The following is an 18,707-nucleotide window of genomic DNA, read 5'->3' as shown; positions in this document are numbered from 1 at the left end:
TTGGAAGGAATGAGATTTTAAATCCCACGGATTCCTGTGTTCGTTTCACTATTGACTAGAATTTGAATGGAAAGAGAATCCTATCAAATCCCAATTTCATAGGATTTTAAAATCTCACACCTTTTGAAGGGATTGTGATATATACTTATGGGAATGTTTTAAAACCCTAAACATAACAACATCGTAGTCTCTCTTTCTCTTCACATCATCTTCTTCACATCGCAGCCTCCACCACCGTCGACTCCCGGCCTCCTCTGCCGGCGTGCTCCGCCGCTGTGATACACTGCCAACGTTCTCTTCCGCAAGCAACTTCTTCCTTTCTTTTATTTCAAAAGTTACAGGTTGTTTTTAGGTTAATTTGATTTTTATGTTTGTTATTATTTATTTTTTTATATTTAATTATTTTTTATTTTTAAATAAATTTTCGAATTTTTAATCAAATTTCTAATATTTATTTATTTTTTTAAATTATTACTTTTATATTATTTATATGTGAGTAGATCGGAAGGGAAATGAATAGAATGAATAAGATTCCTGTTCCAATACATATTAGCCAATGATACATATGATAAGGATTCTAAAATACTCCATTCCATTCCAATTCCAATTCCAATTCCAATTCCAATTCCAAATCCTTTAAAACAAGTCCTTGAAACGAGCGCGCCCTAAGTTTGTTTTAATCTTGATATTGATGTTTTAACATGAATTATATACCATGTGAAAATACAGATACTTTTATTATAATCAAGAAAATATCAGAATCAATCATGTTATGTTAGCATATCGACCTACTGAACTAAACATGCTATCTCGAACTCAACCATTTAAAAAACAAAATAATTGAAGATAGAAATTATATAGGGAGGGTAGCAAAGCTATCCACGGATCCCTTATCCGACCCGCGGATCGTCAAAGACATCCGCCACCCACGGATCCATCAACCAACCCGCAGATCGCCAAAAGACATCCGCCCAAGGAACAAGTGGATTGTTAAAACCACCCACAAACCAAGACATTTCGTGGAATCTCCGTCATAACCCGCGGACGGTCACGTGAGCATCCGCGGATGGAATCCACAGACAACTCAAGGGACTCATCACACGTATGATCCCCACGTAATATGGAAGAGCAGTTGTAATAAACTACTTCTAGAAGATTATCTCAAAACCTCCTGAAAGCGACATCGGCCAATGGAAAGAATACACCTGGACACGTAATGGCCATCCCACGACGTGCACAGATAATGGCTACACCATAAACGGGTCCAGGCTATCACACCCAATAAAGGTCGGACAGTGTCCTTTTAGGCAGAGAGGGAATAACTTGATAGTGACAACTCCATCAGTCACCTTCCCTCCACCTTCGGCTATAAATACGAAGATCATCTCTTCAAGGTATTCATTCACTCTCTCAAGCCTTACGCTATATACTGGTACTCGTATTAATTCCGATTAAGATACAGTACTGATTCTCACGCCTGAGGGTGGTTACAGGATGACCCCCCACTCTGTCTTTCCCGTAACGAGACTCAACGGTGTTCTGTTTTGCAGGCATTAGCTTTGATCTGTCCTCATAGCACTTCAGTATACTCACATATGAATAAATACCCGATCAAACTATCCAGTTTGGTCTAGTGTTTCTTCAGAAATATAATCAGAAAAATAGACACAATACTAGAAACGTGTAGGAATATCCAGCAACTCATAATAAATATTTTCTTCTCCAAATTTATTTAAAACATATATTTTCAAAAACAAAAGAAAAGAATTAAGTAATTTGAATTCGATAAATCCTACGCCATACAAACATCCAATGGCGTTGTTGATTTTCCATTAGTTAACACTGCAATTCACAACTAACATCTCTGCTTCTCTCTCTAGATCGGATCCAATTTCGATGGCTTCTAGAAGACGAACTCTACTCAAGGTCATCATCCTCGGCGACAGCGGGTCAGTTGTTCCATCTATAACTCACCAATCGCTAATCGTTTCGATTAACATCTGATTTTGCTTGCTCTTTGAATTGATTGAATTCGCTTCGAGTAGCCTATACGTTACCCTCTTCAGTTCAATTGTTTAGGTCAAGAATTAAGATTGTGTTGAACTGTTACTTCTCGTTTGTTAGGGTTTGTGCAAGAGTTGTTACGTTTGGTGATACAGTTCGATATGAGTTTGATTTCACGATTTTTTTGTGCATTTTGGTAACAATTTAGGTTCTGAAGTTATACATACATATTACAGGTTCTAGGGTTTTAGATCAGGTTTGTAGCTTCAGGTGGGATACAGACTAGGGATTAATTGCGATATATCGGATTGGAATTTTTATATGCAATTTTCAGTTATATATGTATATACACGCACAATTTTTTTTGTGTAGTTTTCAGTGTTATATGTATCCGCACACATTTTTTTTATATAATTTTTTTGAAGTAGACAGGTTTAACCTTTAACCCCTTCTCGATCCCATTCAAAATCCAAATGGCCAGAAATTAAGGCCGATTAGGCGCGATTTTGACTGGCTTTGACCGTTCAGGACCGATTAGTGGACTAATGTCCCGATTACCAAAAGTTTAATCGTCAGAGGACCAATTAGCGATTAATGCCCAATTACCAGGTTAATCATTAGAGGACCGAATTAGCGATTAATGTCCCAATTACTAAAAGTTTAATCGCCAGAGGATCCGATTAGTGATTATTTTTATCAATTTTTACAACCGAAAGTTTAATCTGTGCTACTTTTTGATGAACTTATAATACAAATCATGATTGTGTTGTTGACTGATTTGTGATCCTTGGTTGATGCAGGGTGGGCAAGACATCGCTGATGAATCAGTATCCTTTGTGACTTTAATTGGTAATGTGTAAGATGCTAACTTGAAATTGAAACATAGAAAGTATTATTTGGTGTTTATTAGCAAAAACTCAGTTAAATATTTGAAATTGTGACCTCCAAAATTATATTGTTGTATTGTGCCCTGAGTGTTTTATTGCATCAAAATGTTGTACAACTAGCAATTTAGGTTGTATACTATTTATATATTAGATGATATATAAAGCTTATTTATAGCAAATTTTGGGTAGGGGATGTCAAAAACCTATGAGATGTATAAAATAAAATTATATAAAATCTTTGTGCTCCGTGTATGAAATCGGTACGCTTCTCGCTTTTTAAAACCAAGTGTTGCATAGTGGAAGGTTGTTTTTTGGCCTTTACATTTTTCTTTTAGATATGTCAACAAGAAGTTTAGCCCTCAATACAAGGCAACGATAGGGGCCGATTTCTTGACAAAGGAAGTGCAGTCTGATGATAGGCTCTTCACTCTGCAGGTTAGTATTTATGACCCGTTGATGATCTATAAGTGTTTTGAACTTTGTTCTGGCTTTTAATGTTACTTGGAAACTTTTGTAACAGACCATTAAGATCATGTAATTTAAATTCTATGATTTTGGATCATTTCTTTATTTTAACCTTCTATAAAGCATGGTTAAATTTAAGAACATATTTCAGTTTTTTACAATTTTACAGAATGAATACTTTTTGTGACTTTGAATACGTATCTTTTCATCTCAGATCTGGGATACAGCCGGGCAAGAAAGATTTCAAAGCCTCGGTGTCGCGTTTTACCGAGGTGCAGATTGCTGTGTTCTTGTATATGATGTGAATGTCCAGAAATCCTTTGATAATCTCAATAACTGGAGGGAGGAGTTTCTTATTCAGGTATTTAAACATGAAAAAACATTTCTTTATATTGAAAGGCCAAATGCAATGATTCAAAAACTAAAGTCAACTAGTAAGTCAATTATGCACATTTATATATCACTCATTATGAACTTATGATCTTATATAATCTTCCAAGGCAAGCCCCACTGATCCTGAAAATTTCCCATTTGTTGTTCTTGGTAACAAGGTTGATGTTGATGGTGGCAATAGTCGAGTGGTACGCCTTTAAATAATAATAACAAATCTATGCTTTTGACCATCAAGTTTACTCATTTGTCACGATAACACTTTCGTGGCAGGTTTCTGAGAAAAAGGCACGGGCTTGGTGTGCATCGAAAGGAAATATTCCATATTTTGAGACATCTGCGAAGGATGGAATTAATGTTGAAGAAGCTTTTGAAGTCATTGCCAAAAATGCCTTGAAGACTGAAGAGGAAGAAATGTAAGTTTAAATTCAACTTTTAATATGTATTTAAAAATGATAAAACGTTAATACTAACGTGTTGGTGTCTTTCTTCTATGAAGATATCTGCCTGATACGATTGATGTAGGAAGCGCAAGTCAACCAAGGGCCTCAGGATGTGACTGCTAGAAACAAGTTTCTTTATTAGTGGTTTGTTTTGATGTTTAGTTTGTAAATTTGGTTTCATGAATGGATTGATTTTAATGAGTGGCCGCCTTATTTCTACTTGATCTATGTTGATAGATAAGTAATATATTTTCAAATTTCAAATATAAAAGTCTAGTCAAATGTTGTTATGTTATTTACGAATATAGTTTGTTAGTGCTAATTAGTGGGATTGACTCCTTTCTTTAGTGGGTAGGACATTTGTATTTAAATGATGTATGTTGGTAAATTGGAATCAATCAAACTTTTACTCTTTCAGGTAGCATAAAAATAATCGAATGAAATGTTGGTAAATTTCTCTGAAAAGATTGTTTTTAATAAAGTTGTTCCCTTAATTGTATCAAAAGTTCCTAACATGGGCCTGATGTGCATCACATTTGATTATTTGTGTATGTTTTAATTTTTTTTATTTTTAACTTTCATTTTTTATTATATTTTACCCTCATATAAATATAAATAAATAATGTGGAAGAAGGAATGGAGAAATGAATGGAATGGACCATTACGATTGGGAAATTGGAAGTTTATTAATCAAAATTGACTATTTGTCCCGTATTCCAGAAATCCCCGTTCTTTGTCTTCCGATAGATGTGACGGTGTGCCTTTGCTGTTAGGCCGTGGCGGAAAGTTTTCCGAAACCGAACCTACGTGCGGGTCTCCCTCCCCGCATGCGGCTGAGAAGAAGAGCTGATCTTTCCTGATCCTTTCGAAGCAGTCCGTAGCCATGCTCTACCAATTCAGCTATTTCCGCCAGCGAGATCTACTACTGTGGAAGGAGGTTATCGTCTGAACATTTTGGACCGGTATAACTATAACTAAGCGATATAACTAAGGTCATCCGATTTATTGCTGCCTTCGTCTCCTTAGTCTAATTTTGATTTTGTTTGCAGAGACATTTTTTTTTCATTTGTGGATGAAATTACAGAAGTGTTGATATTTTAGATGGGCTGATCCACTAATGTGCGAACAAACTATTTAGATTATTCTGGGAATATTAAGGTCCTAAAGCAAGCTTAAATACAAAGTGCAAGTTCTTGAATCAGAGACTCCAAAGAGCATGCTCTGCTCATACCGTAGTAGCTTCCTTTGTGATGTACGTCTTAAACCTTTGTAATATTTTTTTGGTGTTTAATGATATTTGGAATCAAATTCGAATCGTACATTTGTTTCAATAAAACAACCTTTGATGAAATCGTAATCATGGTTTTGTTTCAATTGTACATGGTTATGTTCCAAGTTATAAACAGATCTGCTTATTTGTAGTATATGAGTATGTTTGGCAAAACTAGCTGCAAGCTGGAAGCTGGTAGCTAGAAGCTGGAACCTGGTAGCTGTTAGCTGTAGCTGGTAGCTGTAGCTTTTTAGATATATTTAGGTGTTTGGCAGAGTAGCTGGAGCTTTTTAGATATATTTATGTATTTGGCAGAGTAGCTGAAGCTTTTAATAAAACTAATTGGGTGCCAGAGCGGTGCGGCGGAGTGCACGCGCAACCTAAGATCAACCGCATAATCAGTGTCGGTACGTGATTCACTTGATATTAGTGCACGCATAACCCGAATGCAGACGTGTACTTCATGCAAAGACAGCAAGCGTGTAATCGTGGCGAAAATCAAGAAACAAAGCTAAAATATACAGTAATTTCAAATAGATAGTTTTTTAAACCAACCTCTTTTGATTTGAAACCCTTTCCGACCCGACACCGTTTTAATTTGAAACATGTTCTGAACTGGCCCCTTTCGACCCAAAACCGTACCGACACGAACCGAACTAAATTAACCCTTTTTTATCGACTCGTTCCGACCCTAATTTGATCTTACACATGACCCGAGCTCGTCTGACTCGACTTGTTGCCAATCATAACCGTTAAAGAAGTATATTAATATCATACTCAATTAAAGAGAATAAAATGCTCTTTTTTATTATGTAATGTGTTTAAAAAATATTAACGTGTGAAAAAGTTACGGACTTTTAAAGAGTCATGGGGTAGTTAGTTTTAAATATGGGTAAAATATGTAACTATTATATAAATTAATAAAAGTTGATGAAAGTTCAAGTACCAAAATTGTAAATTCAATTGTAAAAGCTTGTAGCTTTTTCTCAAACGCTAGTAGTGGTAGCGTTTAGAAAAAGAGCTTTTTCTCCTAATATAAAAGCTTCAAGCCCATTGAACCAAACAAGTCTTTTTGTTAGGTAGGAGCTTTTTTTAAAAGCTTAAAGCTTGAAGCCCCTAAAAGCTCCTAAAAGCTCCTTGCCAAACATACCATGTTAGGATGTTTGGTAACCTTGTACTTCTTGTTTACAAACTTGCATATATGATGTTTAAACCAATTAATGATAATATTGTCATTTAATAGTGTCACATGTATTTTGAACAATCTGTACGTCACACTCGGGCGTTTCCACTTTAGCCTAGGTGCTATAGATTGGTATCAAAGCCGTGACTATAAGATAGGACATTAGACGTAGTGCCCTAGTTAGCTATAGCGTATTTGTTTATTTGTTAAGGGTTGCATGATTAGAAATTATATGGGCCCTATGTGATTGTTCAATGCACATGTTATATTACGTTATTACTATTGATTCGTTTACGCCTCGTGTACACAAGCACACACACAAGTCCAAGGCTTATGCTTAAAACGAAGATTTTCAATCATTTTCAATCAATTTTATTTCGGTTTTCGATATTTTTCTTCATAAAGACGGTTCTATGTGGCGGGTATGTAGTAAACTGTAAGGGGGACGTGCTTTTTTTCCAAACTCTTGACACCAAGGTTATTGAAACCTAAGGATAAGCAATGTGTACAAATCCAATCAGACGCGGACCTGGTTGCTTACTTGGAGAGGTTGGAAAGGGCATGAAACTTATTAAGCCAAAGCATACCACACCAAACGCTATACGAATCACAAGTTTATGCTTTCAAACGTGACCATCTTCTCTTTGTGAAAAGAATATGGTTACACTCCTAAGGATGTCACACAAGTCATGGTGGTTCATGCGACGTGTGACTCTGACCCTCAATGTTTTACAATGTGTTTTAACTAAAAGTCTGACAAGTCGTAGTGATACACGAATAACCAACATTTGGTTCAATTTGATTACACATTTTTTTATTGGAACATACAAGATATGAAAATCCATACAACGTGTGATTCCGAAAACTAAATTGTTCATATTATGTTTTTGAAAAGACACTGGGTTATGTGAATTTCGATTCGTTTTTCATTGTTGGAATATATTCATTATTTCTTATTTCTTATGTTTTGAATTGAGAATACAAAAAGTCATGGTGATGCATGAATAGTCGAATTTCAATTCGTTTTCTTTATATAATTCGTTGATTATTATGGTTTTAGTTGAAAATTCGAAAAGTTATGGTGGTACATAAACACTCGATTTTCAATTCGATATCACTTCTTATATTAAGTTTGTATTAATTTGATATATTTCTCATAGGTGTATTCAAAGATTTACGAGATTTTTATTGAAATGCGGAAACTCATGCTAACGCACGAGAATTTCAATATCGATTTCAAATTTTGTTCATGCGATTTATCTACTCTATTTATTTTTATGATTTATATAGATGGACTCCAATATTAAGAATCTCTCTAGTGATATTTCTTTTGGTTACTATACGAATTTTATATTTACGTTCCGTGTCCTGTGAATTCTTCGCGCTTCGTAGCATGTCCTCTCATTTTACTCGACATTGCCCTCGAAATTCAACCCACAAAACAACATCCCAGATCATCAAGCAATTGACCATCGTGATCCCAATCATGATAACCCAAAAAAATTCATTACTAACCACATCAATATGTTTACACCTCAAAGTTATGCCTAAGTCAATCCAAAACCCAACATAACTCTTGGATACTCAAACCTTACCCAACAAAGATTTTCACACGAGAACCCACCCTTTTGTGTAACACGTACCATTCCACCACTTCGCTACTGCAATGTCGAAATGCTTCACATTATTATAATTTCGGCCACCTCATCAACTCTTGCCACGAAACTACACATATTCAACACCACCCATCTATTCCCGCGACCTGTTACCTAACCACTTACCTTACCGTATGCTCGTACTTCAAGCCTGCTACAATTGTAACGACCCGAACACACCTGCAATACTCTGAAACACCTAACTCGATTCCACCATGCAATAACTTACCCAGCATTCCTTATCGTTTTAAAAGTTTATTGCTTTCCTACGTCAATACCTAGTCTTTCCAAACTCATCTCCCATGACTAAATTTTAAATAAATAAATTTTTTTTATGCATACTTCTTCACGTTTATGTCTTTTTATAAACATCTTCTACTTGAAATTTCAAATCTTGATTACCTTAAAATAGTCAATTAATAAATATATGTATTCAAATATTCACAAAATATTTTGTTATAAGAAGTATATTCAAGTTAAAATCTCATTTTAACAGAATGGGTTATTATTATTGTTGTTGTTGTTGTTACTACTACTATTACTACTTATTAATATATTTATTAGTATTACTATTATTAATATTATTACCATTATTATTACTATCATGATTCCTATTAATAATAATAATAATAATAATAATAATAATATTACTACTACCATCATTATGCTTATAATATTTTTTAAGAGTTATACTTGATATTTTTCAAGGGTTAAAATAAATTTACAAATAAAGTAAAATCTTTTACTTCAAACAAGTCTTAAGCCCGTAAGGCTATTACGTTATTACCATAAAAGATTCATCTCAAACAAGTCATTTTACTTGACGACCCAACAGAAAATCTCTTACACTAAATGTTTTACCAAGTTTTCCAAGCTTTAGCGCTAGCTAAGGATATTTTTTTTTCTTTCCTGCAAATTATTATCATAATTTTTCCTTGAGATTATAAAAAACATCAAGTTTTACAAACGACTGTCACAAACAATGTCAACCATCATTTCTTTTCCCTTCTTTGTCAACACCAACGAGTTTAGAGTGAATAAACCATACCATTGCTCCCATAACAATTTTCATACCACAAACCACCATCGAGAAGACGAGCATCGCAAACTACCTTTTGTTTTCCTTTCTTTCATGTGTATTGTTGTTATAAATATTATTCTGTTTAGGCATTTTCAAGAAAGTTCTTATGTATCGATTTTCTTTCAAAGGTTGTTTACGAAGTTAATATCGAGTTTAGTTATTCGTTAATTAGTGAACTATTTTCGTTCATAGTTGCATTTTGAATCGATTTACTTTGTTATTACTCGTGATCTGTAACCGATTTCCTATAAACATAATCGTTTAGTGGAAGTTGGACTATGAACATGTTTATATACATGTTGAGTTTATTATTGTTATACGAATCGTTTTGATTGTGTGATTGTTCTATTTCCACTCAACATTTTATTCGAATTATTATTTTGTTTTCAATATTTCATCAATTTAACCAATGTTTTATTTTGATCTCGAAATTTAATTATTTATTTTTCAATTATAAATCTCAATGTGGTCTTTATTCACATTGATATTTATTGAAAACTTTCAAGAACTTAATCTAATATGCTATTTTATTTAAGTTTCGTTTATGTTATTCTCGAACCCAATGCCTTACCGACTTATGTGTTTATATTTTGTTGGCTCAATGCTACACTTATTTACTCTGTTATTCTCGACCCCAAAGTTTCGTTTAAGCATATTGATGTTCATGATCTTGAAATTGTCATTCATTATTCTTGTTATTTTAAGTTACGTTTATTTCGTTTAATACTTCAACAACATCGTTTATTGAGTTTAATCACAATGGTTTCATTTGTTTGACATAATGTTTTCGTTTATCCTTGACCTTAAGGATTTGTTTATATGTTTTGTGAATTTTTATACGTATAGTTTATTATTCTTGTTTTCCAAAGTTTTCACATAAGAACTTATTGTATTTATTGTATATATTTCAAAACCCACATAATTGGACGAATTATGTGAACCATCCGACGATAAAGGTAATTATGGGTCAACACGTAATTATCCAAGTCCTTGCATGTAAGACATAAAAAGTACGTTGTGTGCAATAACTCGAAACCTGGAATGATTTCGAAAGACGGGACAAATGCAGTATGATAAGGGGATGATACATACGCCGCTGGTACATCCTATATATAAGTGTTCTTGCCATATTCCCATTTGTGGCGTCTTTCGAGTCATTTAAAGATAGACGTTATTGTTTTTATTTAATTGTTAAAACTTTTAACAATCCCTTGTATTAATTGATTTCTTTTAAAATTTTATTTTTATTTTAATTTCGGGACGAAATTTTTAAAAATTGTGAATCCTGTAACATTCGTTACTTTTCAGACCCGAAAACACGGCCCATTTCGAATTTTCGGTTCTTGTTTATAAAAAAATTTTATAAATATATATTATTATATTCTCAAGTTTCGTTTCAATGTATTTTGTTCATCGTATATTATTATTATAGTTCATTCGTTCGTTTCTTTCTTTCATTTTGCTCAAAAATCAAACTACGGGATTTAAAGTTTTTGTTTAAAGGTGTAATCGATTTGCAAACTATCCGGGTCTAATACGAAAATAATCCAAGCTTTATAAATTATATTTCAAGTTCTATCTTAATCTAAAGTTTATGGTTCAATTTGTAAATTATAATAATTTTCCAATTTAATATAAACTGAAAGTAGGAGGGTCAAAATTGTAAAATGTATATAAATTATAAATATTCATTACCCAGCCCACTAGCCACTTCCCCTTTGTTCGTTTTTCCGGAAAGATATCCGGCGGCCGGAAACGCCGCCGGCGAGCCTTAAACACGCCTAAATATTGTATTTTGACTCAATTAAATCGTCATAACGGCTTTAATACTTAACGTCTGACCCGTAAACATTGTCAGTAACGAGTATAACACCATAAAGAGTGCGAAAGAACCGCCGGAATTTCTTCAAAACGCAATTAACACTACACGCTCTAATCGACACTATAAATAGATCCTAAACATCGTTCTAAACCCGTCTACAACAACAAATTGAGCCAATATGACAGGACCGGGAGTTGGGTGCAAACCTTGGTAAGGTTGACAAGAACACCAACTCTATAACCCGAAGGTCTATTGAATATCCCTGCGGAATCAGGATATCCAACGGATGGGAACGAAGGTGCGATGATAACAAACGAAACAACAATAAATATTCAGTGCAAGCAAATACAAAGACAAAGATTTACTGTAATAAATGCATCATTCAATGAAACAGTAAAGGAATGTCTAGGGTTTCGTGAAGGTGGCAGCGGCGGCTGTACGAGGAAACAAAAGGAATATTCTTTTAGAATGTTTCTCGTATTTCGTGCGTGCCAACATTACCCTATAATGGAAACCTATGATCCTATTTATAGACCCTGACATTCCTTCTAGAATCCCTATCTATTACATAATGAAAGATAAAAACAAATACAAGTGTAAGAGTCTTCGAGCATGACAAGTATCTTGCTCGAGCAGACTCACTATACTAGGTATACTCGATGAGTGTCTTCGAGCATACTTTACTTAGAAATTTAAACTAATTTAAAATAATTAAACTAAACTGTATTAAACCTAACTCCTACGACTCAAAAACAGACTCGAAAAAAAATAATAAAAAATAAAAATAGAATAAAATATAAATCTACTTAGACTTCTATGACTAAAAAAATAAAAATAAAAATAAAAATAATAATAGAAAAAAAAATACAAAAAGCACGGATGTATCAAGCAAGTCTAATCAAAGCTAATGAATGCAATCGCCAATCGTCCTCGGCAACGGCGCCAAAAACTTGATGTGCTAAAAGTAGTTATTAATTCACTAACTAAATAAACGCTAATCTAGACACTAAGTAATAATTCTAGATTCTTAACTTAACTAAAACTACTAACCGGCAAGTGAACCGATCGACTCTAGTACAGCTAAGTAAGTCCGGATATCGAACCCACAGGACTCTTTAAATTATGTTAACTAGCTAAATTTAGACTTAACTACAGACATGACTATTTATTTATTATTATTGGGGGGTTTTACTTAAAACTAAGATTAACCTAATATTAAAACTAATTAATAAAACTAAACACGACTTAACTTAGGATTTGGATTTAACTCAGGTAATGATAAACAACCACCTAGGCTAGAATCCCTAATGTATCAATTATCAAATATTTGGAAAATGCTAAGTTATGGAACTGGGATCTTAAATTATTCACTTACGAAAACCCGAACAGGACCCCTGACCCTTCTCAAGAAGACACCTATGGATCTCTATTAAGTTCTTAAAAACACCAGTTTAATTAGACTCGCTTACGGTCGCTAATTATTTTATGACAAGTACCTCTATAAGAAATCCTACCTTACAGCGCGGAAATCAAAGGTAGTTTAAAGTATTCACTCAACTAGATAAACAAGGCTGAAAAATCAAACCTAGACAGACTCCTTACGAAGAACTAAATCTAGCAATCTTAAACAACCAAGACTTACCATATAATCTATCGCCTTACAGCTATTTAGATTAGCAGCACACTTAGGTCTATTTAATTTATTAATATTGTTCCTATGGTTTTAATGCATATCAACCATAAACTAGTCAAAAACACACAGTAGATGACCTAACAGAATCCTTTGACAGACAATCACCAAGGAAACTGTGAAACAATAAAACTCACTAAATAATCCTAAGCACACATATGCATCGAAAGAATAACAATAAACCTCTTACTTAATCATAAACCATAACAAAAGCAAAGTCCAAACTAAAATCCAACGTCAACAAAAGTTAATCATAACCTAGGCAGTTTAGGGGTTTAGCCAACAATCATACTCAAGAACAAACCAAAATAAATAGGTTCAAATAATGAGTTCATAACGAAAATAATAAATTCAAACCGAATAGTAATAATGTTTGGATGAGTAGGTGTTGAACCCAGACGCTTTATGCTCGAACCAAAGTCCTAGCTTTCTCTTTTTCCTCTTATTCCTTGTGGCTCTGTGTGCCAACCTTCTGTTCGAATCCAAAGGGGGTAGCCCCCACACTCTGCCGTGACCTCCTGATTATTTTTCTACCCTACTTGGTGTTGTCTTGCGGCTGCGTTTCCCCCCACCAACATCAATTAATCTTTATATATATATATATATATATAATGATAAGGGCCCGCCCCCTTGTTTTTGTTTTTAGCCTCATCCTTGCGTCTGACTTCTTTTAGACATGCATAACTCTTGATCCAAATCCAGCCCATCTACTCGTTTACTTGCATCTGTGGCCCAAGAAAGCAAAAAAATAAGATAATAATATTAAACCTTTTAAAGTTCACTTTGTTTTATTGCAATTCCAACGAGCAGGAATATACTTTTATGTTTCTTTATTCCTTGTCACTTTATTAATCACTATTCCTTATTGTTATTAATATTAATTAATTCAACTAAAACCATAAACAATCACATAAATAAACAACATGACATTTGATCGAATTTTGACCATTTTAACTCGGTTTTACTTAAACCTTTAAACATTAAAAAATGAACAAGTTGAGAGTAATATTCAATAAAGATTAACTCAAAATTGTTCAAAAGTGTAGAGAATATTAATATAATAATATGTAATTTTAGACCAAATTATTGTACGCTTTTATTATAGGTTTAATGGCGTTACATTCGTTATATTCCTAGCTAGTCTATAACTATCACAATTTTTTTAAAAATAAAATGCCGTATTTTAGACCCTTTCGTTATTGAAAGAAAGGGGTCCAGTTGGTCTGTTGTAGTAAACGAGGACCGGGTTTTTAATTAACTTTCGTGTATAAGACGAAAGTAGACCCTGGTCTAGTACAAGCAAGGTATTGCATTGACTTTGGTTCAGTATGGGCGAGGTAATGCGTTAACTTTAGTCCAGTAAGGACAAAGTAGTTTTGAAATAAACAAAGTGGGACTTTTTATTGGCTTTGTTTTGACAAAGAAAAATTATGTTTTAAAATATTTTAAAACTACGCTTTCGTTAAGCGAAAGGGGTTTAACGGATTTTCAAGGGACAAAAACGCGTTTTCGATGTGACATTTGGTTTCGTGCCGATAAAGACGAATCAATATTTTGACAGTATTTTAACGAAGAAAAGTTTTGATTTTAAAATATTGTTATGACTGTAAGTCCTTAATGCGATTTTTGGCTATTTCAACGAAATTGACTTCGGTACGTATGGACGAAGGGATATTTTGGAACCAAGAAATGCTTTATCTCAAAATATAAGTTTTAAAAATTGAGAACTCACCAACCATTGTGTTGACGTATTTTAAACGTGTTTTTCAAGTAAAGGAAATGTGGGTGCTTCGTGGAGATGATGTGGGAAAACAGGTGTATAACACCTAAATGTTGGACTTGTATTTTAAATAAACCGTATACTCTGACACGTGTGATTTATGACATTTATAATGAATAAAAGTCCAATTTGTATGTGAATATGTTGTGCTTAAATATTGATTGCTAAACGGCCTCTGTCACCGCCCAAATTAGTTGATTAATTCTTCCGCTGTTATATTAAGGTTTTTGGGGTGTGACATAACCAACCTCGACGACAAGTAGTAATTTAATTATCTTATTTGTTGTTTCTTTTTTTAGTTTGTAATTTTTATTTTTATTACTGGAAGTTCTTATTTATATATAACTTTTAAAAATTTATTGCTTTAGTTTTTAAATTAAAAAATAAAATTCTTTAGAACATGGTAAATGAGGATAAAAATAAAATGATACTGCAGGATTGGTCAGTGCAAGAGTAGTTTCATTATCTTTAGCTAACCACTCCCTCCACCTTTATTGAAAAACTGAAAACATGTAGAAAAATGTTGGGCTATCATTTTCCTAAGAAGTTTTTTCGCAAGAAATATTTTTGTCGGAAAATGTTCTAAAACTAGCCTTTCCAATAAAATTGTGACGAAATTTGTCATCCCGAAATCATCTGTTCTTCTAATTTGTGCTGATTCAACAAACACAACACATAAGGGGTATACTCAAATAATGCAAATTAAAGATTTCAATCATTGCAATATCAGTTATATAATTATTATGGAAAGCAATTTCCAAACTTTATTGCGTTATTCAAAGACATATTGGAACCGATGCTTAAACAGCACTAGTTCAACTTAGAAGATGCTAACTCGTGATCTTTTTGATTGTACATAACATGAGACCGATAGATTATGAGGTTAGGCTTTGTGTCAAAGTTTCTGATGAATCGATCTTTCTTATTTTCTTTATCTCCATTAGACGGATCTTGAATCAAAACATCTTGAAGTGCCTTAGGCATGGGCTCGTCTTTCATTACACTTCTCCAGTATTCTTCTGGGCCTGTTCTTGCATCATTGACACTTGCAAGCTACTCATCAAAATGAAAAAGAGAACAATTAGAAAAGGTTAGACCAATCCAAGATTGTTGAATACAAATGCATTTCCACATGAGCATGAGCATAATCACTTACCAGAAGAAGGGAGAAGAGAAACACGACTGCAAATAGAGATCTCATGATGTCTCAGTGTTTCCAAACGTTTGAGTTTTGATGGACTACCCAATCGGACGTATTCGTATTTATAGATGGTGTAATTGGTTTGAGCAATGAATGCTTGAGATTCCCATTAACGTGATATCTACTATTTGTGGTATTGACAGCAAATAATTTAATGCTCAAGTGAAATAATAAATATAATATTTTCATTTAATTGAGTATATTTAATAAATTAGTGAAAAAGATATTCTATATTGGAAAAATTATCAAAATATCTCATTTTTATTTTTAGAAAGAGATTCCAAATATATCCCTTCAAAATTTAAATTCCTCCCTTGTCCCTTTACTAATTCGTCTTTGCCTCTACGTTAGAAAATCGAGACGACATGTTTCTTAACTCGCCGTCTCCCACCATATTAGCTCATAATCCGTCGCCTCCTCACCATTTAGCTCAAAACCCATCGTCTCCCCCTCCATGTTAGCTCAAAACTCGTCGCTTCCCCATTGTGTTAACTAAAAAAAATTATACCTTATCATTACTAAAAACATGGATCCAAAACTTAATTAAAAAATATTTGAATATTTTAAATTTTATTGGTTTTTAAGTTCTTGTATATTGGATGATAATATGATTTAGAAAACTCATGCATACCATCAAATCATTTTATGTGTGACTTGTTTAGATATAATTTTTAAATAAAAAGATATATTAATATTATATTTAATTTTTTAGCTAACACAATGGGGAAGCGACGAGTTTTGAGCTAACATGGAGGGGAAACGATGGATTTTGAGCTAACATGGCTGGAAGGCGACGGGTTATGAGCTAATATGGCGGGGAGGCGGCGAGTTAAGAAACATGTCGTCTCGATTTTCTAATGTAGAGGCAAAGACGAGTTAGCAAAGGGACAAAGGGGGAGTTTAAATTTCGAAGGGATATATTTGGAATCTCTCTTTAAAAATTGGATATTTTAGAAATTTTCCCTTTAACAAACTCATGCATACCATCAAATCATTTTATGTGTAACTTATTTAGATATAATTTTTTAAGTAAAAAGATATATTAATATTAGATTTAATTTTTTAGCTAACACAATGATGAATCGACGAGTTTTGAGCTAACATAGAGGGGAGACGATGGGTTTTGAGCTAGCATGGCAGGGAGGTGACGGGTTATGAGCTAATATGGCAGGGAGGCGGCAAGTTAAGAAACATGTCGCCTCGATTTTCTAACGTAGAGGCAAAGAGGAGTTAGCAAATGAACAAAGAGAGAATTTAATTTTAAAAGGATATATTTGGAATATCTCTAAAAATAAGGTATTTTCCATATTTTAACCGTAATCAACAGTAGACCAATAGTTAGTAATTTTATATATTTTTCTCTTTGCATTAAAAACACATTAATTTAATGTTGACAGTGGTAGAAAGAAAAATTTTCGTAGTTATTTTTTTGATAAAAGTGCATATTTATTTTTATAAATAATAAAAATGATAGAAATAAATATCAATTATTATTAACATTCCATTCACAACTTATTCTAGTTCTTACAGAAAAATTAATGCTTAAAAGTATATAAAATTAAAATAATGTAATTTTTGAATTATATATTTGTTGGTAGTCATTTAATTTGGAATGATGAGGATATCTTAATTCATTTGGAAATTGTTATATATTTATAAACTGATGTAGAAAATAAAACCATCAAATCTCATGGAGATACAGGTCTTTGCCTCTTTCCTCTTATCTGCAGTATTTCTTCTTCAGGTATCCATCCATGAATTTTTACCAGTAAATATACAACTTATTTTTTATTTGAATACATAAGAATTAATTAAATCTGTTTGTTGAATGTTTAACAGATCTCCTACGGAAGCCATGCTCGGGAAATTGATGAGATAACCTTGAGACCCAACTTTGTGAAGCCGAAAGTACGTCATGATGATCCAACTCTAAGTGTCTTCTTCAAAACCGGGCAAAAAAATGCCGATTTATTTTGCTAGAAACAACGATCCTTACCGTGCATATCTACTCTCTCGAGAAGAAGTCGATCCGATCCCTTTCTCGTCGCAAAAACTCCCATACCTTCTTGAATTTTTCTTGATCTCTAACAATTCCCCGCAAGCTAAGGCCATGGAAACTACACTCAACCTATGTGAACAAAAGCCTAAAGAGGGTGAGTTCAAGTTTTGTATCACCTTATTGGAGTACATGTTGGACATGACCCGTGGGATTTTTGGTACGGTCAAACCCGAACTGTTGACGACCAAGATTTTGAGTTCCAGTCATACCATTTTCCAGTAGTATACTTTTGTGGAGAAGCCAGTGGAGATCTATTCCCCTAAAATGGTGGGTTGTCATGCCAAGGCCTACCCTTATTTGGTTTACTCCTGCCATGGGCACTACAAGGGTCATATGAATAGGGTATTTAAGATTGCATTAGGTGGGGAGAATGGTGAGAGGGTGGAAGCTGTTGCTACTTGCCACATAGACACGTCTACGTGGGATCCGGACCACGTGGCGTTTCGGGTGCTCGGAGGATGGCCCGGGTCCCCGGTGTGCCATTTTCTTCCTGCCGATAATCTTGTTTGGGTTGCATCTTCTTAAATACATGGTTTGTCATTGAAATCGTAAACTGAATGAATAAATTTTCTTTTTTATACTTTGTATTGAAGTTTAAAATTGTCAACATACGCTTAACTACATATGGAATAAAGTCATAAACCTTCTAAAATCATGCCACCTTGAATTCAAGGGTTACTGGCTGAAAATAAATAGCAAGGTGTTGAAAGGTGTTGATTGCTTCGTGGAATTTAAATAATGGATGGAATTAGAATTTAAATCCTTTATCTTGGTACG

At 33.7% G+C, this 18,707-nt stretch overlaps 2 protein-coding genes and 1 pseudogene across 2 annotated transcripts; 2 read left to right on the top strand and 1 right to left on the bottom strand.

Annotated features, from left to right (window-relative positions):
* Positions 1-1,827: 1,827 nt before the first annotated feature.
* Positions 1,828-4,373, top strand: LOC143607385 (ras-related protein Rab7-like). The gene is made up of 7 exons (XM_077082851.1): positions 1,828-1,949; positions 2,805-2,831; positions 3,227-3,326; positions 3,571-3,717; positions 3,857-3,937; positions 4,020-4,162; positions 4,246-4,373. The coding sequence occupies exons 1-7, from the start codon at positions 1,897-1,899 to the stop codon at positions 4,310-4,312; spliced, it is 618 nt and encodes a 205-aa protein (XP_076938966.1). The 5' UTR covers positions 1,828-1,896; the 3' UTR covers positions 4,313-4,373.
* Positions 4,374-15,480: 11,107 nt separating this feature from the next.
* On the bottom strand, positions 15,481-15,871 carry LOC143607386 (organ-specific protein P4-like). The gene is made up of 2 exons (XM_077082852.1): positions 15,827-15,871; positions 15,481-15,723 (listed from the first exon to the last, which is right to left on the bottom strand). The coding sequence occupies exons 1-2, from the start codon at positions 15,869-15,871 to the stop codon at positions 15,481-15,483; spliced, it is 288 nt and encodes a 95-aa protein (XP_076938967.1).
* A 1,955-nt stretch (positions 15,872-17,826) lies between these two features.
* Positions 17,827-18,488, top strand: LOC143607387 (BURP domain protein USPL1-like; annotated as a pseudogene).
* Positions 18,489-18,707: the final 219 nt, after the last annotated feature.

Source organism: Bidens hawaiensis, unplaced genomic scaffold (assembly GCF_021521415.1).
Source record: "Bidens hawaiensis isolate Kalapana, Puna unplaced genomic scaffold, B.hawaiensis_p1.1 tig00081734_1, whole genome shotgun sequence".
NCBI classification, from domain to species: Eukaryota; Viridiplantae; Streptophyta; class Magnoliopsida; order Asterales; family Asteraceae; genus Bidens; species Bidens hawaiensis.
This window is presented reverse-complemented; position numbering and strand designations above follow the sequence as displayed.